This window comes from Alligator mississippiensis, chromosome 1 (assembly GCF_030867095.1).
Source record: "Alligator mississippiensis isolate rAllMis1 chromosome 1, rAllMis1, whole genome shotgun sequence".
Classification (NCBI taxonomy): Eukaryota; Metazoa; Chordata; order Crocodylia; family Alligatoridae; genus Alligator; species Alligator mississippiensis.
In genome coordinates, this window is record NC_081824.1 from 479,915,468 (window position 1) to 479,940,475 (window position 25,008).

The 25,008-nt window shown below is 53.7% G+C and overlaps 1 protein-coding gene and 1 pseudogene across 1 annotated transcript; both read left to right on the top strand.

Moving 5' to 3' along the window:
* The first annotated feature begins 8,755 nt into the window (after positions 1–8,755).
* On the top strand, positions 8,756–12,025 carry LOC132248844 (factor in the germline alpha-like). The gene is made up of 2 exons (XM_059723263.1): positions 8,756–9,247; positions 11,408–12,025. Exons 1-2 carry the CDS (start codon positions 8,807–8,809, stop codon positions 11,609–11,611), a joined length of 645 nt encoding a protein of 214 aa, XP_059579246.1. The 5' UTR covers positions 8,756–8,806; the 3' UTR covers positions 11,612–12,025.
* LOC132249521 (E3 ubiquitin-protein ligase TRIM39-like) lies at positions 11,930–14,891 on the top strand (annotated as a pseudogene).
* Positions 14,892–25,008: the final 10,117 nt, after the last annotated feature.

Consider the following 25,008-nt stretch of genomic DNA (forward strand, 5'->3'; position numbering starts at 1 on the left):
CAGCATCTATTTTGCTTTGGCTTTGTGCTCCTTTCATGGTTATAACCAGTAATCTGGTTTTCCCTGGTAAAAAAAAATCACAAATTCTCTGATAAGAAATCACAAATTCTTTGATTAAATGCCCACCCCCCAAGTCCCTCCTCCCACCCTGCTGGTGCCCATTACTCCCCACTGACCATCCCTGGGTGCTGCTCATGCCCCTCACTCCCCCACCACAGCCCCCACAGCCTTCCTGGTGCCCCTCACCCCCACCCACAGCCCCTGCTCCCCCAGCCCTGCTGGAGGGGGCACCCAGCTGCCAGGGCTATGGGGCCAGAGGCCCAGGTCAGGAGCCCCTTAGTATTATATTACCTGCTGGCCCCCCACAAATATGAAGGTCTTGGAAGAACAGAGGTGAGGCTAACTGGCCTATAATTTCCCATGTCCTCGTTCCTCCCCTTCTTGAAAATAGGGACCACGTTGGCCCATTTCCAGTCTTCTGGGACCTGTCCCGAATGCCACGAGTTCTCAAACAGTTGTGCTAGTGGTTTTGCTAGAATACTGGCCAATTCCTTTAGTACCCTTGGGTGAAAATCATCAGGGCCCGCCAGTATAAATATATCCAACCCCTCCAAGTGCCCCTTCACTAGGTCAGAGCTAACTGTAGGTGGAGTGGTATTTCTCTCACACCAGACTAAAGTCTTATTGGGAAGCATGTCTGTATCCATGTCCAGGAACACAGATGCAAAGAAGTAATTTAAAAGTTTTGCTTTATCCATCCTGTCTGTTAGGAGTTTCCCTACACCATCCTGTAGTGGCCCTAAGTTACCCTGTGCTGCCTTCTTGCTCCCTATGTACTGAAACCCCACACAGTCCCTTAGACCTATCTTGACGCTAATGAGATCCATCGGCCTTCCCAGGCATTACAGAGAGCTGGATCCAGCACCCAGACAGGGGAAGTGAGCCCAGACCTCAAGCCATTGGGCAGGAACCAGCCTTTCAGAGGGCTGTTCCCTTCACTTCTCCCCTGTCAAGCCCTGCATAACTGTCCTTACCTTATGGGACCTCTGCCAGCTGTGATGCCCTGGACCTGAAGGGATTTGTTATCACCTTGGGTGCACCCCAGCTCTGTGAAATGTGGGCTGGAAGACAACCCTACAAGCTGGATCAGGGGTTAACAATCTGCCAGTGTGGCACATAAAGGCATTTTGCTTGGCACGTGTGCCTCGGGGCAGACAGCAAGGAAAGGGCTGTGTCTAGACTGCCACAAGGGTTGGGCCCATCATGGCTCCCCTGACATCTGTCCCTGGCACCCCAATATCTTACAAGCTGACATTGTGGATGTTTCTGGTGCTCTTCCCAAAAACTTTGCGGACCCCTGAGCTAGACAGAGAGCAGCTTTCTGCAGCCTGACAAGCCAGCCACTGGGTAGCACACCAAGCTCAGGGATCTCAAACCCACCACACACTTGGAGGCAGCAGGTGCCCAGAAAAGGAACAAAGGGTTTGGGGCTTCCCCCTGGTCCTTTTCCTGCTTCTGCCCTCCCCTGACCCCATCTCCAAACACCTCCCCACCTGTCCAGAAAAGAGGTCCGTGTATGGGGCTGGTTGAGGGATGGCAGAGCTGCCCTAATGTCCCCACACGGAGTGGCATCCCCTCTGCCCTGCAGCCAGGCAGGGAGCAGGCTGGAGAGAGGTGGGGGAAGCAGCCCAGCCCCCTGAGCCAGGGGCACCAGCTCCCACCAACCAGCATGGGCAGACCTACAAGTTTGAAAAGAGGGGTGCAGAGGGTGAGGTGCATTGTTACATTGTAGCCCAGGTAACTTGGGTATATGCTCCCCTTGTCCAATTGAACGGGATTGTTAGCTGGCAGGTGTGCTGTGGGGTGGGAACTGCAGAGCGCACAGTTTCCCTCCGTCCCTACAGAACCAGGCCAGGACAGGCAGGGGACTGAACTATACACACCTATTTACACTAACTTATCACAAGGGAAAGGAACATGGATACAAACATATGTACAATGTATAGATAGGCAGACAAGGTTCCTTGGGTGAATTTGATATCTTTCATTAGACCAACCCAAATGGTTGGAGAATAGTTATTAAGCAGGCTTTCGGGTTCAAAAACCCGTCATCAGGCTAAGGATGCTGCAGCAGTCGGTGTGTGCTCTTCCTGCATGGGATGAAAAGTGAAGAAGCCAGGGGCTGGGCTGGGCTGGGGAGGCAGTGGCCAGGCAGATTGTAATGTATCAAAAATCCAATGTCTGTGTTTAGTCCCTGATCTCTAGTATCCAGCAGGTTGATGAAATGGAGCTCACAGGCTCGTCTCTGGGATGTGTTGTGTAAGTTTCCCTTGAGGATCAGGACTGAGAGATTGGAGAGAGAGGCCCACCCGTGAGAAATGTGCCCCCACCGGTAATTGGGTGTTTCTGTCTTTGATGGATTCCCGGTGTGCGTTCATGCTGGTGCGCAGTTGTTGTCTGGTCTCTCCTACATCTCTTCCATCAGGGCATTTGGTGCATTGGATGAGGTATACTACATTCCTGGAGGTGCAGCTGTAAGATCCTGGGATGCTGATGGCTCTGTTGTGGGGTGTAGTAATAGTGGGGGTGGTGGAGATGTGGGGGCAGGTTTTGCATTTCTTGTCCTGGCACGGTCTGGATCCTTTTGGTGTGTTCTGGGGCTGAGGAAGTTTGCTTCTGGTGATGAGGTTGGCGAGGTTCAGTGCTTGCCTGAAGGCTAGAATGGGTGGCTCTGGGAAGATTTTTTTAAGAATAGGGTCTTTTTCTAATATGGGTTGCAATTTTTTGAGGATTTTCCGTACAGGTTCAAGGGAGGGGTGATAGGTCATAACCAGCGGTGTGCGATTTGTGGGTGTTTTTCTTCTGTACTGCAGCAGTTCTTCACGTGGTATCCAGGTGGCTCTTTCAAATGTGCGATCTACCTCTCTGGATGAGTGTCCTTGCTGGGTGAAAGCCTTTTTAAGATTGGTGAGGTGGCGATCCCGGGTGTTCTCTTCAGTACAGATGCGGTGGTATCTGAGGGCTTGGCTGTATATCACAGCTTTTTTGGTGTGTTTCGGGTGATTGCTGGTTCTGTGCAGATATGTGTGTTGGTCTGTCGGTTTCTTGTATACTGTGGTCTGTATTTTACCCTTCTGGATCCTGATCCTTGTGTCTAAAAAGGGGATGTTGGTGCTGGAGTATTGTAGAGAAAGTCGGATGGAGGGATGGTGACTGTTGAATTTCTGGTGGAACTCAATTAGAGATTCCTGGTTCTCACTCCAAATGATGAAGATGTCATCGACATATCGTAAGTACAGCAAGGGTTTGATGGGGCAGTTCTTGAGGAGGTCTTCTTCCAGGTGGCTCATAAAAAGGTTGGCATACTGTGGGGCCATTTTAGTGCCCATGGCTGTTCCCATCGTCTGCAGGAAGTGTTGATTATTAAAAGTGAAATTGTTGTGTGTGAGGGTGAAGTGTATAAGCTCAGTGATATCTTTGGTTCTGTATTCTGGGTTGTAATCTTGTTCCTGTAGATATGTTCGGCAGGTTTGGATGCCATCCTGGTGTGGGATGTTGGTGTATAGGCTGGTAACGTCCATGGTGGCTAGGAGTGTGTTGCTGGGAAGGTGGTCTATGTTTTTAAGTTTCCGTAGCAAGTCTGTGGTGTCTTGGACAAAGCTTGCTCTGTGGGTGACAAGCGGTTTTAGGATGGATTCAAGAAAACCTGATATTTCTTCAGTTAGGGTCCCATGGTTGGACATGATAGGTCTGCCAGGGTTCCCTTGTTTGTGGATTTTAGGGAGCAGGTAAAAAGTCCCTGGGTTAGGTAGCGGGGGGATCAAGGTCTGTAGTTTTTCTTGTAATCTCGGTGGAAATGATTTGATGGTATTGTTGAGTTTTTTGGTGAAAAGGGGAGTAGGATCTTCTTGTAGTTCTTTGTAGTAGGTGGTGTCAGACAGCTGTCTGTTGGCTTCCTTTATGTAATCCTCACGGTTTAGGATGACTATGGCTCCTCCTTTATCTGCTGGTTTTATTACTATTTGGTGGTTAGATCTTAGAGCTTCTATGGCCTTTTTCTCTGGCAGAGAGAGGTTGTTGTGGTGGCGTGTGTTGCTGATTATTTCATTGTTCACTCTTTCCCTGAAGTAGTCAATGAAGCGGTCAAGGTTAGGGTTTCGTCCACTGCGAGGTGTCCAATCTGAGGTTTTTTGGGGGTTTTTGGCATTGATCTTTTCTTGAATGTTGTCAGAGGATGAGTTGTCGTTGGGAGTGGGTTCAGTGTGGTCCTGGAAATATTCTTTGAGGCGCAGGCATCGGACGAATTCTTCTAGTTCTCCACATTGAAGTATTTTATTGGGGTATTTTTCTGGACAGAAATTTAGGCCTTTAGAAAGGACAGATTTTTCAGTTTTGGTAAGCGTGTGTGTGGAGAGATTGATGATATTTGTGGGTTGGTTGCTGCTTGCAGTTTCATCAAGTCTGAGGTCGTAAGGTGTTGGTGTTGTTCCTCTGATGGTTGTTTTGTGGCTGGGGAGCTTGTTCTTGGAGTAATTTGTCCCATTTCTTCTTTTTTCGAATGCTGTAGAAAGTTTTTCGTAGTCTCTTTGTATCTGCTGTATATTGTCAGGGAACATGCATGGATTTCTATCTTTTAAGTTGTTGTAGTGTATGACGATTTCCTTCCTGAGTTGGTCTCTTTTGGAGTAGAGTAGGTGAAGTAGATGATTTCTAATTTTCTCTGAAGTTCTTCTGCATAGCTGTGCAGCATATTTGGAGTTGTGTGTAGTAGTCAGGGGATTGTAGATGTTTAGTCCTCGGGGAACGAAGTTGTGTTTCTTGCAAAGGCTTAGAAAATATATGTAGCTGTTGAGTCTGGCTTCTTTTTCATGCTGTACAGTTTCCATTTCAGACGGCTGAATTCAATATCTTCCATGTTGCAGGAGTTTAGGTTGTAGCCGTGTTGGTCTAAGGATATAGGCAGACAAGGTTCCTTGGGTGAATTTGATATCTTTTATTAGACCAACCCAACTGGTTGGAGAATAGTTATTAAGCAAGCTTTCGGGTTCAAAACCCCTTCGTCAGGCTAAGGACGCTGCAGCAGTTGCTGCGTGCTCTTCCTGGATGGGATGAAAAGTGAAGAAGCCCGGGGCTGGGCTGGGCTGGGCTGGGCTGGGCTGGGCTGGGGAGGCAGTGGCCAGGCAGATTGTAATGTGTCAAAAAACCAATGTCTGTGTTTAGTCCCTGATCTCTAGTATCCAGCAGGTTGATGAAATGGAGCTCATAGGCTCGTCTCTGGGATGTGTTGCTACAACCTAAACCCCTGCAACTATGACTATATTGCACTCTTCTATTGCATTTCCCACCTGAGACTCTACAAACACATATGCCTTGCCATTTCCCAGCAAAGGTGTGACTCCAACTTTATAAATGGGGAAACTGAGGCACAGAGCTTAGACACGACTTGTCAAAATGCAGTGGCAGAACAAGGAGAGCTGTGTCTACCTGTCCGGTGCTTTACCATGTCATTCTGAATGTAATCATTAAATAATATGGGGAGAACCTGATTGATCAATACATGACGATATTTAGAGCACACAGAGACTTGGCATTTCATTTCCTGGATTTAAGTTTAGATTTGGTTCCAACAGTGACTGTTCCCAGCTCAGACCTGCTCCCATTGAATCACAAGGTACATGGCCTCACTGCAGGAATGAACAAGCTACAGTCTGTGGGTGAGCATGCGTGATTATAATGGGTTCTTCTACCCGAGCAACAACAGTACATTAGATACCAATCAATGAAATGCATGTAGACTCACACTTGAAGTGTGTCAATCTTCCCAGAGCATTTGAGACTGTGGAGCTGCACCAGAAGGATCGTTATCTCCCAGAGTTCTGCTTCAAAATCTTTCCCGCCTGTGAATGCTTTCAAGCACCATTTATTTCATATGGCTCTAATTCTAGTAATCCAAAACAGGCTGTGATTTCCTGTGTGACCTGGTGTCACCCCATGAAGCACTCTGCATCTCATCAGTTGAGAGCCTGGCTTCTCTCCTTTATTAAATGATTCCCATTTACCTCTGGCTTAATGAGCTCTCCAGGGGGAAAAAAAATCCAACCATGCCTGCAATGCTACTTTCACAGTCATACATCACAAACATGGACATATTCTTGCACGTCTCAACATACCTGAATGACACTGAACATACAAGGGACAGCCATGAATTTCCATCTCGGGCTCTTAAACGTTCCTCGTGGCCTGTACACCCATTGCTCTTCTGATCCAGGTGTAGCGAGAGCCCAAATTCACTGCTGCTTTCTGGCCATCGATTCAATGATGCAATCCTGGGATAACCCTTCAGACATACTTTGTGGTGTCCTGAGTAAAACTGTCAGTACTTCTTACCCCATGAACCTTTCTAGGATTTATCCCAGGACAACAGCTACAAGTGTGTGAGTGACTGCAACGTATTGATTTGTCCTGGGATCATACGGTTTATGGCAAGACAAAGCAATACAGTATCTGTAGTCTGAGAGTGCCTAAGCACTCTAAGCCTGCAATGCATCTAGCCCCACAAGGTATCGGAATAAAGGGGTGTTAAGCAGAGGGTTGGCTTAGAAGAGGATCCTTCCAGACCTGCTTTTCTAGGATTTCATAGAACATGAAGGTTGGCAGGGACCTCTGGAGGTCACATCTAATTCAACCCCCTGTGCAAAACAGGACCAGCCTCAACTTGATCTTCCCAGCCAAGGCTTTGTCTAGCTGGATCTTAAAAACCTCTAAGGATGGAGCTCCCACCACCTCCATGGGTAACCTGTTCCAGTGCTTCACCACCCTCTGAGTGAGAAAATGATTCCCAATATCTAACCTCAACTTCCCTTGCTGCAGCTTGAGACCATGGCTCCTTGTTACCTGTCACCACTACGGTGGCCATCGTAGAGGACATTCTGGGTTTCTGTTCCTCTGTCCTCTACTGATATGAAACCCGATGCCTTTATGTCCTCTATTTTTCCTCTTCAAATAGAGGGCATAATGGCATTGGGCCCAGCCACCAAGGAGAGAGACAGTGTAAGGGAGGGGGCCATCCCTGCCACAGGAGGCGAGGTGCCGGGAAAGGATGGGAGATACCAGGGGACACCCGGGGTCCTCTTCTCTCTCCTCCTCGCCCTTCTGCATCCAAGGGCAAGGTTCCCAGCAGGCAGATTTTCCTACCGGCCTTTATCTCCCCAGAGCACGGAGCTTCAAGGGGCTCCTGCAGGCACGCTTCTGTATGGGGCTCATTTCTCAGTGGGCTGGAGATAACCAAGGTGCAGCCCTGGCTCAGAAAGATGCCTAGGGTGGCTGTCATAGAGGGCATCCCGGCTTCCTGCTACTCCACACGAAACCCCACGCCTTTAGGTCCTCTCACAGAGGACACGAGGGTGTCGGGTCTCGCAGCACTAGAGGACAACCGGAGCGCTCTCCTCTTGTGACCCCCTGTGGGGTGGGGGGGGGGGTGTCACGGCGGGGTCCTCGGAGGGCCGTGAGCTCCTTGAGGTCCCTCGCTCCGCGTCAGGCCGGCCCAAGACACCCTCCAATTCTCACCCGCCACGTCTTTGATGTTTATATGATAGGGAGGCTGCCTTGTGTCTTCCCTGGGCACGGCTACTTGGGACCTCTGTCCCCACGGTTCTTCCAGACCCCCTGGGGGTCTCCCGATATAGTGGGTGTTCCCCGGACACCCTAGCCTCATGGGCTATGCGTGGCTCCTACCAGCCCCTAACACCACGCCCCAAGCCTCGCAGATGTAACGGACGTTGTTCGGTTGTACGCCCGCTTCCCGGGCCTCCTCTAAAGTGTAGCCCGCTCTGGGCTCGCGCTCTCTCACACCCAGCCTCTCACTGGGACTCTCCTGGTGGTGCGGTCCCGCTCAGGGACTCCCTAGCGGGCCCTGGCCCTTCCGGCCAACCGCACGGGTACCCTCTCTGACCCCGGCTCACCGCGCTGCTACTCCCCGTCTCCTCGGGGCAAGCGCAGCGCCCTGCCTCGGTCTGAGGGGTGTTGCCGCACTAGCCTGCGGCCAGGCTCGCTATGCCCGTCTCAGGCTCCTCGCTATGGCCCCTCTCCAGGGCTCCTCAGTAACGGCCCCTCTCCAGGGCTCCTCAGTATGGCGCTCCCCCCTCTCTGGGGCTCGCCGCGCCCACACTGGGCTACGCAATAACACCGCCCCTTCCCTGGGGCCGGGGTCTATGTTCCCCCGCACACCATCCGGGGTCTCGGTCCCCGTCCGCAACCTACGGGTTGCGCCCGCGACCCACGGGCCGCGCTCCTCGCCGCCAGTTACTCGCGCGCTGGCGTGCGAGCTGCGCCTTCCCTGGCGCTATGCAGATCATGCGCCCTCTTGGCGCTAGGGCACCCCACGCTCTCTGGGGTCCCTATAGTTGAGGCCTCCTCCAACCCCTACAGCCTCACCCAAGCCTCGGGGCGGAATAACAGAGCCAAACGTAAACTAGAGCCTCCTGGCTATAAGGCAAACATAAAGCCCCTGGCTAAACCATAGTGCCCAATCCTCTCAGGGCTATCACGAGCTGTGCTCGCCCGGCGGGCTCCTCCCCACACCCCGGCCGAGGGAGCTCCTGCCTCCCCGGCCGCGGCAGAGAACTGCCAGCCTGGCCTCAGCCCTGGCCTTTATAAGGGCCAGGCCCCGCCCCCTGCTGGCCAGTGGCCCCCGTAGTTGCCCCGGCAACCCGCAGCTGCGCTCGATTGGCTCTGCCAGGGCTCTGTCCCTGCCAGTTTGTCCGCTCGAGGAGCAGGCACGGGGTGCCCTGCGGGGGGGGGGGGCGCTATGAACTCCCCTTCCAGCCCGCTCCTGTCCGCACTGAACGAGCCTGCCCCCGGCCCGCACCCATCTCCCCGCACGTCCTCCACTCCGCCCCGTCCTTGCTGCCCCGCCGGTCCTTCCCGCGCCGCAGCTGCGGGCACGTGGGCTCCGGCCCCTCGCCCCGCACCTGTGCAGCAGCCGGGCCCGGTGCGGCGGAGCCCGGCCCTTCCCGCCCGCCCGCCCGCCCGCATGGAGAAGGAGAAGGAGCGGGCGCCCCCGCCGCTAGCCCCGGTCCCGGCCCCGGAGGTGCTGGGCGACGTGCTGCAGGAGCGCTACGGCCCCCTGCCCTCGGCAGCCGCCATCAGCAGGATGAGGAGGCAGCCCTCGGGCCGCTACCTGTGCACCGAGAGGCTGGAGGAGGTGCTGGAGAGGCGGCAGGCGGCCAATGCCAAGGAGAGAGAGCGGGTAAGGGAGGGCCGAGGGCCCCGGCTCTGCTCTGCTCTCCTGCCCGCCTGCACCTCCCCAGAGCAGGGCGCATACATGGGCACGTCTGTACACGGCTCGCTTCTCAGCGGGCTGCATAGGGCCAGGGGGTAGCCCTGGCTTGGCAAGGTGCTAAGGGAGGCTGTCATACAGGACACCCTGGTTTTCTGCTCCTCTGTCCGCTCTTCATATGAAACCTTTAGGCATAAAAGTGTCTGGTTTCATATCAGTAGAGGACACCCAAACTCCTCTATGATGGCCGCTAGTTTGTAAGGTGACGCGTGGGCCTGAGTGCCGTGGCGAGGCTGGGTCACGCTGGCATAAGGCCTCCAGCCCTAGAAGAAATGACTTTGTGCTTTGAAGAGGGGTCTCAACCGGGCTGCCTTGAGATCTTTGCAGGGAGCCCCGCTTTGCACGCACCATTCACAAGAGAAACCCAGCGGTTTTGTATCCGTGGTCTTAACACCCTTTCTGATTTGCTGGGGCTTTTTGAACTCTTTGCAGCGGGCAGATTGCTCCTGCTTATTTTTTCCAAAGTCAAAAAAAAAAAGAGCTGGAATTGGCTGAGTGCAAGGAGGCGTACCTCGAGGCTCAGGATGAGTGTCTTGAGGCTAAAGAAGTTGAGAAGCACTGGCGTAAGATGTGGGGGGGTTCATTGGTCTCGCCTCTGGGAATGATTTTTTTCCCCCATCAGGGCTGCCCTTTCTCTTTCCACCGGCACCCAACTTGGATTTGTAGTGTAGGTTTTAGTTATGGAAATGCTCTCTCTGCAAACAAGAGCTCTGCATCTGCGGCAGGTACAGAAGAGTGCTCATCATGAGTAATAGTGTCCTGTGCCAGTTCTCCTGAGAGGGTTCTCAGAGTTCATGAATAACCTGGGGGAAAGCAACTCTTATCAGTGAACTAGGAATGAATAATCTTGTGTTCTAGATAACCTATCCAACCACAGCAGTGGCCAGGTGCTGGGTAGTAGCCAGACCTCGACCTCACTTGCTGTCTTTGCAAGAGGGAGAGAAGGAGTTCTTTTTGACTCTCATGTCTCATTGCAGTTTAGAATAACGCTGCAGTTTTAGTGCAAAGTACACAGCTCATAACACAAGATACAATCGCTTTGCTATAAACCAGAAAAATTAGGGAATTCAACATTCACAGCAACAGTAGCTGGGCAGCAGAAGACTTGAAAACTAAGGTGAGAGACCAAAACTTGTGGAAGTTAAATGCACGATGCACTTTGCAGGAGAGGGTAAAATAATGGCAGGCTGAGAGATGGGGACAACACTGAAATACTTCTACATGTCTGGCTGTTTCCATGGCAAAATAAACACCGCTGTGGTGTACATTGTAAGCAATGTCTTCCTAATACTGTGGCATAACTAATTATTAATAATGCAGTCAAACAGGCCTGAGTTCTTGGCCCTGTGTTGGGCTTGTATCCTGCAGTTGAGCACCTGTGATTCAGAGACATGATTCAGACAGGTCAAGTTACTGGAGTGAAAATATCCACAGGATCATGACCTAAGTATTCAGCAGGTTTAAAGCTTTTACAGTGTGAGCTGTGGAGATCAGACCAGGGCTTGGCCATGTGCTTCTTATTCCTAATGCATATTTCTTGTCTCTGAGCATTTGCAATTAGCCCTCCTATCCTCCGTGTTCTCATTTACTTGATGAAGATGTCCCCATGTTTATAAGCACCAGCTCATACAACCCTTCCACCTTGCCCCTGGATCAGAAGGGGTGGGAAGAAATGCAGTCCCAAGGTATTCAGGTGCACTTCCTATTCCAGTTAGATTTACAAAGGACTAGTGGATGTTATAAGCCTATTACAGACTTGAGTGCATGTATAACAGATGGTCATAAGCACCTTGGAAGAAGACGTGAAAGAGGCTTTAAGTCCTTAATTGTTTGGTTGTGAGGTGGCCATTACAGCTGCTATTAATCACTGTAAGCCATTTACCTTAAAGTGCCATTTAGGTGACCAGTATCTTGTATTAATGTGCTGTGCATCCACCTGTAACTTTTTTTTCTGCCCATTTGAAAATGAGCTGTATTAAAAGGTGCCTCTTTCACCACTTGGTGGTGTGGTGCAGCTGATGGACTGAAGGTTATATAATCTCATCTTTCATGTCTGTGTGTGTCTGGCAGATCAGAGACTTGAACAGTGGTTTTTCAAAGCTGAAGATGATTGTGCCATTGATACCTAAAGACCGGAAGCCTAGTAAAGTTGACACACTCAAAGCAGCCACTGAATACATACGTCTACTCCACGTGATCTTGGAAGAAACTGAAGGCTTTGAGGTACAGGAAAACTGTCCCTTAACTCAACATAATCAATTTGTTATTCTTTAAGGGGTGCTGGTGTCAACATACATGTCAGCAGACTTGGTGACTGCTTATTAATGTTGTTAGCAGAACCCTAAGCATAACTCCAGCCCAACTTGTGTACATCTTGATCTTCATAGTTAATATGCTACCTCTTTAAAAAGAGCATGCCCTGTTCCTTCCTTCCTTTCTATTGAGTAAAAATACCAAAATGAACAGGGCAGCTTCATTTGGAAACCTGATAACAAATGGCAAATGTATTCTATATAACCAGTTATCTCTACCATGGTGACTCCGTCCTGACTTCTGTCTTGGACCAGCAGAACCTGAGGAGCTGTGGGCTAGATGGTGACTCTTCAGCTAAAAAGCTTTGTTGGAAGATGTCAGTGTCTTCAAGTGGTTTTGTGAGCAATTAAATAAAAAACTTGGAAGATTTTTGTGTTGTTGCAATTAAAAGCATAGTTCTTAACAAAAATAGAGATATATTTTTTTTTTTTTAAGTTGTCCTCCCTCTGGGGAGAAATATAAGAAATTGGGAAAAGGGGGGAGGAGTCACTTTCTTGAACAACTTTTACGGTTATCTAGAATGGAATAGAAGAAAAGTCTCTCTCTCTCTTTCTCAAAAGGGAAGTGTGGGTATCTTCACACCTTCACTTTACCTTTGGCTAATGGCAGATGGAAAAAAGATCTGGTGGGGAATTCGAATTTGTTGTTTCTTTTAAATTACTTTCTGCTTTTATTACAGAAAAAAAGCATTTTGAAAGACATGTTTTGAGGGATGGGCACGAAGCCAGTTCTTCTCAAACAGCTACCGTGATCCACGCAAGGCTGTAGCCTGCCAACTTGCTTGTTCTGGAAATGATTCGGGCAGTTTTAAGGAAAGAAACTGATGCAGGTTGAGGGTTTGTCTGGGTGAGGAGTTGGAGAAGCACTGAGATATCACGGGAGAGTTAGGCTTTCACATTTGTCTTGACACCTGAAATAAACTGGGGGCATACACAGGAGGTTAAATTCTCCTAATCTCTCTGAGGCTCTGGGAGAAGGTGTCAAAAAGTGGGCAAGTGACCTACTTTCATTTCAATCATATTGCATCCTTATTTCTTCTGGGCATGAATTATACAAGTCTGGATTCTTTTATGCTCCATGTGGCTCAAAGGGGGGCAAATATGTAGAGGTGATGCATAAGTGGGTGAGAGTCTGATACTGCCTAAGTAGTTTGCTGTAGGGAGTGCAGTGTATGATGCAGCTTTATACCCTGTGTCCCCTCCAACACTGCTTGTGCTTCTATGATTTACACTCTGATGTGCCCACCATACTCTTTCTGAATTCCTGAAATGGCACAGTTGGCTTCCCAATCTTATACTGCAGTCCTCCTTGCTTTCTGTCTAGGATCTCTCTGCTAGCATTTAATTTCCCTATATTTAGGGAATTTCTGCAGTGGTACAAGTTAATGTTTTCAAGTGCCTTTTTAAATTCCTCATCTCTTTCTTTTGCATCTAGAAACTAGAAGACCCTGCTGATCATGAGTTGCCTGACAGGGTGTGGGCAGTGGGGTCCCGCAGGGCTCGGTCCTTGGACCGATACTCTTTAATGTCTTCATCAGTGACTTGGACGAGGGAGTCAAATGTACTCTGTCCAAGTTTGCAGATGACACAAAGCTATGGGGAGAAGTGGACACGCCGGAGGGCAGGGAACAGCTGCAGGCAGACCTGGACAGGTTGGACAAGTGGGCAGAAAACAACAGGATGCAGTTCAACAAGGAGAAATACAAAGTGCTGCACCTAGGGAGGAAAAATGTCCAGCACACCTACAGCCTAGGGAATGACCTGCTGGGTGGCACAGAGGTGGAAAGGGATCTTGGAGTCCTAGTGGAGCCCAGAGGTTTGGGGCAGTCAGTGGGGAAATGCCCCCTCCCCGCTCGACTGCCCCAGACTCGCCAGCAATGGGCCCTGTTCTGCGGTGCTTAGTGCCCCTGTCAGTGCTCCCCCTGCCCTTCCCTCCCCTCCCCACCCCGTGCGCCCAGCCCCACGCACGGCCCTGCCCTGGGCTGGGCTCTGGGGAGGCGCTGGCTGTGGGGTGCCCTGGCTGCAGTCCTGTGCCCACAGGGCTGGGGCATGGGGGTCCCCGCTGGGGCAGAGCAGCCCAGCCTGGGGTGGCAGGGGCAGCACCCACCTGCTGTCGGCAGCACACCCAGTGACCCCGGCCCAGAGCACAGAGACCCCCGGGCCCTGGCCCCTGCCCCCCTGCCCCCCCTTCCCCCGGGCAGGCTGCTCTGCTGGGCCCCTCTGCTCCCTGCTGTCTCCCAGCCCGGCCCCCTCCCTGCAGCCTCCCTGCCGCCCCCCTCGCCCCCTTCCCAGCAGCGCCCGCGACACCAGCGCAGGGGTTTGGAGCCCACTCCTCTTGCCCCCCCCAGGCAGAGCAGCCCCGCCGGGTGTGGGGGAGGGGGGGGGGCAGGGCAGGGACCTGCTGGGATGACAGCATCGCATGCCCCTCCCCCTCCCGCGGCCTGCCCCGCCCCCACCCCAAGTCCCTCCCCCCTTGTGGCTCCGGTGCCCAGGCCGGGAATGCCCCGGGGAGGAAGGGCCAGCGGGGACGTCCCGCTTTCCTGTTCCCCCATTTCCTGTTCCCCCATTTCCTGTCCCCCCATTTCCCCGTGGGGCGACGGTGGTTTCCCAGCAGGGACCGACCCGTGAGTCCTGGGACGCAGCGAATTCCCCGTGATCGCGGGGACCGCCTGCCCCGGCCCTGACCCGTGACTCTCTCCCCAGTGGACGTGACTCTGGACCCAGGGACGGCTCATCCCAACCTCGTCCTGTCTGATGGGAAATGTGTGAGACACGGAGACACCCGACAGGATCTGCCCGACACCCCCGAGAGATTTGACACTAGTTTCTGTGTCCTGGGCTCGGAGGGGATCACGGGCGGGAGGCGCTACTGGGAGGTGGAGGTGGGAGACCAGAGACGCTGGACCCTGGGCGTGTGCAGGGAGTCTGTGCGCAGGAAGGGGGGGTTCACATACTCACCTGGCGATGGATACTGGGTCGTGTGACTGCGGGATGGGGGATACAAGGCCCTCGCCACCCCCTCGACCCCACTCCACGTGCGAGTGCGGCCCAGGCGGGTGGGGGTTTTCCTGGACTACGACGGGGGCGAGGTCTCATTTTACAACGTGACTGACAGGTCCCATCTCTTCACTTTCACTGACACCTTCTCCGGGACCCTGCGCCCTTTCTTCAGTCCTGGTGTCAATGCTGGGGGCACCAACGCGGCTTCCCTGACCCTGTGCCCGGTCCCAACCCAGCCCTGAGGGAATCCCTGTCCCTGCCATGACCCGCGGGGGGCACAGACTGTCCCCTCCCCGCACCCCGACTTCCACCCCTCGGTGCCCCCGGGGTGGGGGCAGGGCTGGGGTCTCCATCACAGCACCTGCTTCATGTCCCAATCCCCACGCGCACAGCCTGGGAGGGACCGGCTCCAAGCTCTCGTCCTTCATGTCCAGATCCCTGCCGTCTCCGTGGTTTGTCACTTGGGACTTTGCTTTCCTCTCTCAGCACTGTCCTCCCGCCTCTCCTCTCCTCCCCTCCCTCCACACCCTGTCCTTTGCTCTCTGCACCTCCTGCCATAGCGTGTGAGGAGGTGAGCGCGTGCTCGTGAAAGCTGATGCGTCTCTGAGTCCGTAAGCCCAGCGGTGCTCAAGCTTTCTGGTGCGCGAGTCCAGGGCCCCGCACCACATCTAGGGCCACACGTGGGGTTGGACTGCACAGGCGGACCCGGACCCCGTGCACGTACATGACGGCTCAGTGCCCTGGGGACAGGGGTGCTTGGGTGGCAGGGTGTGGGGGCAGCATCCCTAGCAGGGGCAGCCTGCTGGAGCCGGGGCAGAGCCACGATCCCCTGCGTGCGTGCTGTTGTGTCTTATTGTGCTTGCTTGCACTGCCCCTTCCAGACCAAGGCCCCCGTGGTCAGCATTGCAGGGTTTAGTTGCTTGTGGCAGTTTTGTGGCACTGGTGACTCCATTTTCGCTGCCACGAGGAGCCGGTGGGCATTTGGTTCCTCACACGCGCAAGGAAGGGCATAATAAATAACTGTTAGTTCAACACTGGAGTGAATAGTGTCATTGCTGAACTCACAACTAATCACGTGCCCTGCCCGGAGCGTGCAGGCTACAGACCATGGCTCTGCGCTGGCTCCGGAGCAAGCCGCCCGTCCCCCGTGCCCAGCACCTCTGGAGCAGCCCCTGCGCTGCTCTGCCGCGTGCTGGCGGCGTGGCTGAGGCGGGGTCTCCTTGGAGAGCGGCACAAGCCGTGCAGGCACGGGGGCTGGGAAAGGGAGTCCCCGGCTGACCGGACCCAGCCCGTGGGCCGGACGTCCCCCACCGCTGCGCTACAGCAATAGAAAAGCGGGTCAGCAAGGGGCTTCACTCGGAGAAAAGCAATGGAGCACACAGGTATGAAGTGGTCGAGTGGGTGGTGTGCCTGCATGAGGGGAAACGATGGGCTGTCTTGGTAGATCACTACAGGGACGAGGGGTCTTCGGTGTGGGACGGGGGAGGAAAGGGAACAAGACAAGTGTGGGATCCCTCAGCTCGAGCAAGAGGGCCGCCGTGCCGGAGGAGATCCTGCACCGCTGCTCAGCCCCAGCTTGGCCTGGTCTGGACTCCTGGGAGCAGTCTGGGCTCCGTGTTTTAAACAGACACGGGGGAGTTCGAGACGGGCCAGAGGTGGGGAGGGAAGGCCTTGGAGAGCAAGTCCTCGGAGGAGAGGCTGTGGGAGCTAGAGACTATGAGAGCAGTCTGCACATCCTTGGAGGGCTCCTCACTCGTTCTGGGCGCCGGCTTGTAGATCTCATTCTTCCCGGGTGCTTTCCTGGGCATTCATGACCTTCGTGGCTAGGGAAGGGAAGCAATGGCACCAGAGACCAGGCAGAGGGAGAGGACCAGCATGGGGCAGGGACCAGACCCAGGACAAGTGCTTGAAACACAGGTTTGCTCCTCCCTGAACCACCAAGGAAAGCCGGGGCTTGTGGAGATGGCTGCTGCTGCTCCAGCCACTCGCTCGAGGGGAGGAGAAGCAGCTCCTCGCTTGCCCCTTTCCTCCCCGTGGGTGGATGGCCAGAGGACCTCTTCCTGAAGCCGTGCCCCGCTGGAGCAGTGGATGGGAGTCAGACTGCCCCGCCAGCCTCGGGAGCTCTTCCCCACAGACACTCAGGGTAGCTTGGGGCCAGGCTGTCCTGGGCAGGTGGCGTCTGGCTGGCAAGGTCCTGCACAGAGGCTGGGGGAGCCCTGGATGCAGGGAGCGTGGTGCAATGCCCACACTGTGGACTCTGAATCCAGCAATCCTGGCCTGAGTCTTGGCAGAAGCTCCGGCTCGTGCTTCTTGCAGCGCCAGCTCTCATGACAGTCCCGGCGTGGCTTGGCTCTGCTGTGTCCTTGCACTTCCCTCTCCCTTGCTCTTCCCTGTGCTTTCACAGCTGGGCAAAATGCAGCCTCTGGCCTGGATCTGGCCCACAGCACGATTCTTCCAGCCCGCGGACGGGGGCAGTCCGAGCCGTGGCACATGCAGCCAGTCCCACCAGCCCTGGGCACACAGTGGGACTGGGGCAGCCACAGCCTCGGTTTTCCTCTGCCCCACTACTGGCAACATGGAGCAGCAGCAGCCAGATGCCTCCCCCCACCTGCCATGGCCCCATCACGTCCACTCAACTGAGCCTGCCCTGCCCTGCCCTGCCCTGCCGGGGTCCCCAGCTAGGCCCCGTGGAGATCCCACCAGTCTGCCCACTCTGGCATCCCCAGCAGTGGGTCTGCAATGGACTGGCCTGGCCCAGATGGGATTAATTGCCCTCCCCCACCCCTCTGAGCTGGGTCAGCACCACATCCTGCCTTGCCGCACTGGGCTGGGTCAACTCCCCACATCTGATATACATGCATTTTTGTGACACTGCTATGCCATGGGGCACGAGCACGTAGCATCGCTTGTGTGACAAGTGCGTTCTAGCAAAGGAAGAGTGAAGCCCGGGGACCTAAGCGCTGCGGACTCATGCCCTCCTCTCTGCTGGACACGGAGCTTGTTGGGACCTACGTGGAAAATTCACACAATTAAATGATAATATCAGTGCCTGTTTGCACAACAACGTGAACGCATGACTGGGGCACCTGAAACAAAACAATGGAGATAATTTCCTCTCTGCTTTGGTATCCAGTACACCCCGTGCCCAGCTACTCTAAACTGATCAGAATAAGTTCCCTTTTCAAAGCGATTGCCTCTCCCGTGTTATCGGTTCACTCGCCAGTCGAGATGTCGGTGCCAGCTGGACAATACCTGGGTCCTGCCCAGTTATCACAGCAACCTACCCAGTGCCTTACAGTGCAGGCGCTAAGGTGCTCATCTCAAGTAATCAAGTCCTTCTGCGATTAAATCAAGTAGCATACCTCCAGTTTAGGGTGTTAGCTCAAGCAATCATGTCATGCCATAGTTCAGGAGATGAGAAACCTCCGAAGTGATGGAGGGTTTTTGTGCATGTCGGGTTCACCCACAACAGCCAGAGATGGATCCAAAAGGCTAACATTCACAACACAACCAAGGGACAATGACCTCCACTCTCAGCCTTGTCTGCACCGTTATCTTCAGCCCTTCAAGAAAACTATGCATTGAGAAATGAGTATAAGAGAAGGATGCAGCTGCCAGCAAGGCGCGCTCATCTCAGAAGGGAAACCCCACACAGCCCCATGCTAACCTGTGCCCAGATGGCCACCTGCAGGGACGGACCCATGCCTGGTGGGAGGCTGCAAAGATCAGAACCACTTCCTCACCCGTGTTGGTGAGAAAACCACTATTATGGCTAGAAATACTGGACTGGATTATAGCTTATTTTATTTGCAATGTAACCCTAGGTGCGGTGCTACCCACGGCCACATCCGGATTCAGGGTCCTGCAGTGTCAAATAGCCTCGGTCAGCCTCCTGGCCCTAGGGCTGGGGCCACCTCTCCGTGGGGTGCCTTCTGGGGGTTTCCCCACAGACTGGATACAGGCAGTCCAACTACTTACAGTTTATTATTTACAAAACCAGAGGTGGTTCATGCACCTACTTTGAATGGCTTCAAGAGCAATTTGGATGCTTATCTTGCTGGGATCCTATGACCCCAGCTGACTTCCTGCCCTGGGGCATGGGACTGGTCTCGATGATCTTCTGAGTCCCTTCCAGCCCTAATGTCTATGAAATCTATGAAAATCTATGAAAACAGTCAACATCTGAATGAGGGTAAAGCAGACCAGGATATCGGTAATCGAATTGTCGAAGGCAGGTATCAATGCACTGAAACACGCCGTCCCAATTGAATCACAGGCACCCTCAGTACAACTCCCCAGCGTCAACCTTGCACTGCAGTGACGTTCAGCAGGAGCACGCGGGGGAACAAGACATCCGCTCTCCGTCACACTGCCAACACAGCAGCCATGGCTGGTGCTGCTGCAGAAAGTCCTGCTCTCTGCCAGCGCCTCCTGGGCAAGAGCAGCTCCTCTGCTCCACATCGGTGGGATCTCACAGGCAGGCTGCAGGGTGGATCCTCCCTGCGCACCGTGGTCCTGGCGCCTTCCTTCTCGGAGCCTGGCCGAGTCCCCGGGCCGGAGCTCCCTGCCCTGTCCTGCCTCAGGACGCGAGCAAAAACACGAGTGTGCTCTTGCAAGCAACAACTTTCTGCAAACTTGCCCGCTCTGCCTCTGCAGGGATCCTGAGCCCTGCTCAAATCCAGCAGCAGCGGTTACAGTTGTATGCAACTTCCCCTTAGAGGTGCCGGGCACGCTTTACACTTTAGACGTGAATAACCAGTTACTGACGTCTTGTAAAGACTTGCCCGATCCGTTCATGCAGCGAATGGCGTGATAAAAGCAGGAATAGGCCACAAAGTCATTACACAAGGGATGTGTAGTAATTCTAGAGGTGTCTGAGGCTCCCCGTCCTGGGAGCTTGCTGCTGGCCGGAGCAGGAGGAGCCTGGGATCAGATCGTGCGTGGGCTCCCCTCGCGCTGGCAGTATAGTATGGCGGGGTCTGCTGTTCAGTCCCAGGATCACACGTCCTGCCAGGAAGCGCAGTGGTGGGGATCATACGTCTTGCTAATCGTCAGCCAGTTCACATGCTGGTAGCTGTGCCCAGGAGATGTTTGCTGGTCTCCTCGCTTGTCACCTTTTCTGTATGATTCAAAAGGATATGCTGAGAGAAATGCAGTGTGTTTATTAGTGTTAAGATAACACAGCTAATCAATTTTGGCAGCAGGCCCCATCCCCACTTTCCCATTGCCTGAATCCCCAGCCCCTCTATAAGCCCCACAGGCTGAACACTTCTGCTCCACAGGTGGGATTCACCCATGGTCCCTAATCTGACACAACTGCTCTAGATGTGCGGGGGAATTGCCCAGCACCACCGCTAGGATGCGAGTACTCAACTCCTGTTCATATCTAAGGGCCGTGGACTGCAAAATACAATTTTTGGCCTTGGAAATCCCAGTCCCTCCTGCTACATCAACAGCTCAGACCTTCAGGAAGGAGCCTGCTCCGAACCCTCAGCAGAGCAAGCTATGGGATAAACACTGGAGAATGGGCCCTGTGCTGTCTGGGAGGCCTGTTCCCTTCACTACACTCACAGGGCTAGACCCTGGCTCCTATTTCACTTTAAGCCCCTAAACCCCAGTTACGCACCAGCACAAGCTGCACTTACACACTGCTTGTGATTGTCTTTTGCTGGAGGGGGAGGAGGGGTGGACTAGAAATGGGCAGTGATCTAGAGCGGCACAGGAGAGAGGAGATGCAGAGTCTCTGCCCCAGGCTGGGAGCTGGTATCTAAGCCAGGGGAGCTCCATGTCGATGTGCAGGACAGGAGGCCCAGGGAGGTGCAATGTGGCCCCCCCACATCAATGTGCTGTTCTCAGCTGTGCGAGAGCCCCTGGGACATGAACACAGCCTGGAGCAAGAGCTTAAAGGGGGTGACCTGCTCCGTCCATCTCCGTGGGTGCTCTCACCCCCAGCCGCAGCCCTGTGCCCTGCACCGAGCATGCCTGATTACGCGGGATCCAACCCAGCACCTGGCACAGATCCAGACTCTCATGTAGTGCGAGGGCAGCGCAGCTTCCCAATGCATTCACTGTGTGATGCTGATCAACTCATACAAGAGCACATGAGATCCCATGGGTTTTGGTGCATTTCACCATACATCTGAAATGTATTTCAGAAGAGTTTTTCTGATTGACTGAATTAAAATACCTGCTGATTTTAAACAGGGCTCTGATAACAAATAGTGTCCTATGAATCTAGGCCAGACCCCACGAGGGCCATGAGCAAGCTCTGAACCTGAGCCCCAGATCAGACCTCCCCGCATGGGCTACAAGCCACAACTCTTGGCTATTCTCGGCTCCACGAACCCTTTTACACTCGCTTTTGCACTCTAGCAAGTTATAGCTCATCAGGCTGTTCTGTATGAGTGTTACCCACGTGGGTTTGAGGTACATTGATTTAGCTTCCACTTCCAGCAGATCAGCTGAAGTGTGCCCCTGAGGGCTAAGTCCCTCTCTCCGTTAACATGGTATAGCCATTCTTCTGTCCACTCCCTGGTGCTTCCCCTGCCCAGGGAGAGGAGCCGGCTGGAAGGGGAGAGACTGGATGGGGCTCAGGCACTTCACCACTTCTGTGGACTAATTCCTGTACACCCCAGCAGGGCAGGGAGCTCCTGTAACTCTCCATTCTCCCACACAGGCACCCCCAGTTGTGCCCTATCAAACCAGGTGCAATGAAGAACTTTTTGCAACATCCCCACCTTTCCCTGATCCCAGGGTCCCTGTCTGTGCCATTCCCTTCCAGCACAGCCCAGACTTGCCACCAGTATCCACGCACCAGAGTCCCCCATTCTCTCGCTCATGCTCGGGGCCAAGTGCCCCCACACGTGCCCTCCCCTAAACCAGGAGCTCGGTGTGCTCCCTCAGTCTTCGTCCATCCTTCTTTCTCTTCTTTCTTTCTGGCAGGAAGGTCATTCAGGCTGTCACCCTGGGAAACTCCCCTAGATGCTGGGGCAGAGGTGAGATGGGGGTGTTACACAAGGAAGCACGGATAGCTTTCCAGTTCTCAGCTCCAAACTCAGAGATGCGCTGGTCCGAGCTGCGTGTCAGGCCTGGCGGGGCTCAGCACGTCACCAAAGGCCAGGCAGGATGAGCAAAGGACAGGCAGTGAGGCCCAGCAGCTGAGACATGTCCAGCACATCCATGCCCAGGTTGTACTGGTGAATCTGCCTGTGTGTAACTTTCCTCTGAACTTATTCTGAAAGAGGCTGGCGGCTCGGTCTGGGCTCCGGGGTTGGGCCGTGGGCACCGACAAGGTGTGATGAATGGCATGAAAATACACCCAGCAGGCACTGAAGGGGAAAGATGAACTGGCCTCCGCTCCAACAGCCTGGGCCCAGGCTACAGCTACTGGTGTAAGGAGAGTCCTGGTTGGTCTCTAGATTAGCTGTGTTATCTTGTCACTAATAGACACACAGCATTTCTCTCAGAGCATCCTTTTGAATCATACAGAAAAGGCGACAAGCGAGGAGACCAGCAAACATCCCCTGGGCACAGCTACCAGCATGTGAACTAGCTGATGATTAGCAAGACAGGGTGCAAAGGCCAGAACCCCCAGTGTTTCAGCTTTATTACAGCAGGGCTGGAGACTGGAGAGAAAATCCAGCAAAACATTCAATGCAGGAATTAGGACTCTTATGCCTGTATCAATACACATGAAAAGTCCCCACACTCCTCACAGCTCACTCTGTCTAAGAGTGGGGTATTGTTGTGCAAGAGACAAGGGTTTGCCTCTCGCTTCAAAATCAATATATGAAAAATCACATCAAAATCAATATATCCAACATATGTACAAATATCAAAACATATCCAATATAATCAGAATTGCATAAAGATCATTATATTCAGGAAAGATATCAACCAAAAAAGTCCTTGCCTCTTGCATTGTTCCTGGACCACAGCTACAGCATCCCCCTACCACCACCAGTACATATGATGTGTTAATGAAATTAAGTGTTAAAAAGTCTGTCAAGCTGAAACCTTCTGCCCCAGCCCCACGGTCCTGCCCCAGCATGTTCCAGCCCTCGACAGACCACAGGGTACCCTGAGGTCAGGATGTGAATGGAAAACCCTCCCGGGCTGCTCTCAGGAAATAAATCCCCCTCCTCTCTCAGGGAGCGCACACTGCAGGACGTGGAGGCAGAGATGGGACTCTGGGGACTGACAAGTGAACTATCACCTGCTCCTGTTAAGCCCTCCAGCCCCATTCAGTGCACTACGGGCAGGCCCAGACCGTAACAGGAGCTACCCACCTGTCACCTGCAGCTCCAGCAGAGCTTCTTCAGAGGAGACACCAGCCTGGAAGAAGCAGGTGTACTGCCCGTGGTCGGAGGGTCGCACCCCGTGTATTATTAGGGAGACGCTCCCAGAGGTGATGTTGTCCTTCAGGAGCTGAGTCCTCCCGAGATACTCCTGCATCTGCTTTCTGGGCTGATCCCGACCTCCCCGGTACAAGTGCACCACTGAAGAGACCCGGGACCGAAACCACCGCACCTCCATGCTCTCCACGCTCGTCGCAGGGGAGAGGCGGCAAGGAAGGACTGCGACTGCTCCCACAGAGGCAACAACTGGCTGGTCCGGTCCAATCACTCTGAACTGGGCTGGGGAGAGTGCAAGACCAGAGGGAAATTAAACTGGACAGAAGCCATGAACTCTGTCAATGCAGCTTCAACGGCAGCATTACATAAATGTGGACACAGGCAAACACGCATGCAGAGCAGCCTGGCTTGAGCGGGCAGAGGACAGAATGGCCTCCCTCGGCCTCCCTCTGCAGCGGGGCAGCTCTCTGGCCCTGGGCCCAGCAGTGACAAAGGAGAAAGGACAGGGCCCTGCACATGCATGGACAGGACGGGGCAGGTATATGTCAGAGGAGGAACAGGCCTGGGTCTTCCAACCGCACCTCAGCCCACAGGGTTCAGGGAAGAGTCTCAGGCCCTGCCCGCTGGCTGCATTGCACTATGCATCCCAGCCAGGAATTTAGTTTGCTGAGTCAGAGACCAGGGAAAGGGGCCCTTGTAAATCCAGGAGAGACAAATGGTTAGTAGCAAAGGCAGACAAAAGGGAGGGCAAGGTGGTACTTTAGGGCATTTATACAAAGACTGTGAGTCTTCTCCATCATGCTGGAAACAGCATGTTGGAGCACACTCGATTAATTGAGTCTGCTGGAGTACATAATTAATCTACCCGGAGCTCTTACAGGTGCAGTTGTACGAGCGGTGTACTGCACATCAGCACTGAGAAAATAGTGGACTGTGTGCTTTAAACTAAAACACATTTGATGTGCCTTAGTTCAAAGCGCACTACCACCATTTTCTCAGCACCGATGCATGCTGCACCACTTATACAACTGCACCCAATGCAGCACTGGGCGCTTCTCATTAGTGTGGGCTGCTAATTAAATGTACCCAGCACTGCATCTGGCACATGTGTAAAAATGCCCCCAGAGACTAACCACTTCAGATGCATGCTTCTGCAACAGAAGCTTCTCTGGAAGAGAGGAATTGCTCTATTATTTTTCCAGTCAAGAAATGAGTGAATGCGAAGAGCTGGCATTTTCCAAGGTGTGCCTCGAGTCTAACAAGTGAGCTGTGAGTCTATAAATGTTGTGAGCCACTGAACCAAGGAGCTGCCCTGCCCTGCCTTCTGCCTGACTCCAGACTGCTGTGGCTGACACCCTGTAGCCAAAGGGGATGGTTGTGGGAGGGGGTGATGGGATCACATCTCTGACTGTGTAGGAAGCCCTGGGCAATGGATCTCTGCATGAGAGCAAGCAGCAAATGCCACGAGGAAGCAGGGGTCCTACCTGCCACCAGACGGTGATCCTGGAGAGCGATGAGGAGAGCGATGCAGCCGGGCAGAGAGGGGCTCGCTGAGGGGCTGACGAAGAAAGAAACCTCCCTTTTCATGGCGGTGTGGTCTGTGCAGCAGAGAAAAGCACAAACCCAGCCTGAGTATGCCCAGGGCTGTGACCCCGGTGCCAGGGCAGCAGGTGGGATGGTGCAAAGGGAAGGGACCTCTGCACCAACCTGGGCAGTGTCACACAGCAGCAAGGCGCACCCACAGCAGGAGCTGGAAGATATGAGCATCTGCGCCCCTGAGCTACCCTGGTGCTACACAGTGCTGGGGGAAGCTGGAGGGAGCAGGGCAGGCCGGGGCTCCATGTGTGAGATAAAAACACTCATCCCCTTCCCACCACAGCCCCTCCTTTGCCCATCAAGGACAGCACAGAAAGAGAGATAGCAAAGTCCCCAGAGGGAAGAAGTGCCCCTGTCCCTGCGGTGCCCATCCCTGGCAGGGGATCTCCCTGGGAGCAGACCTGCCCTC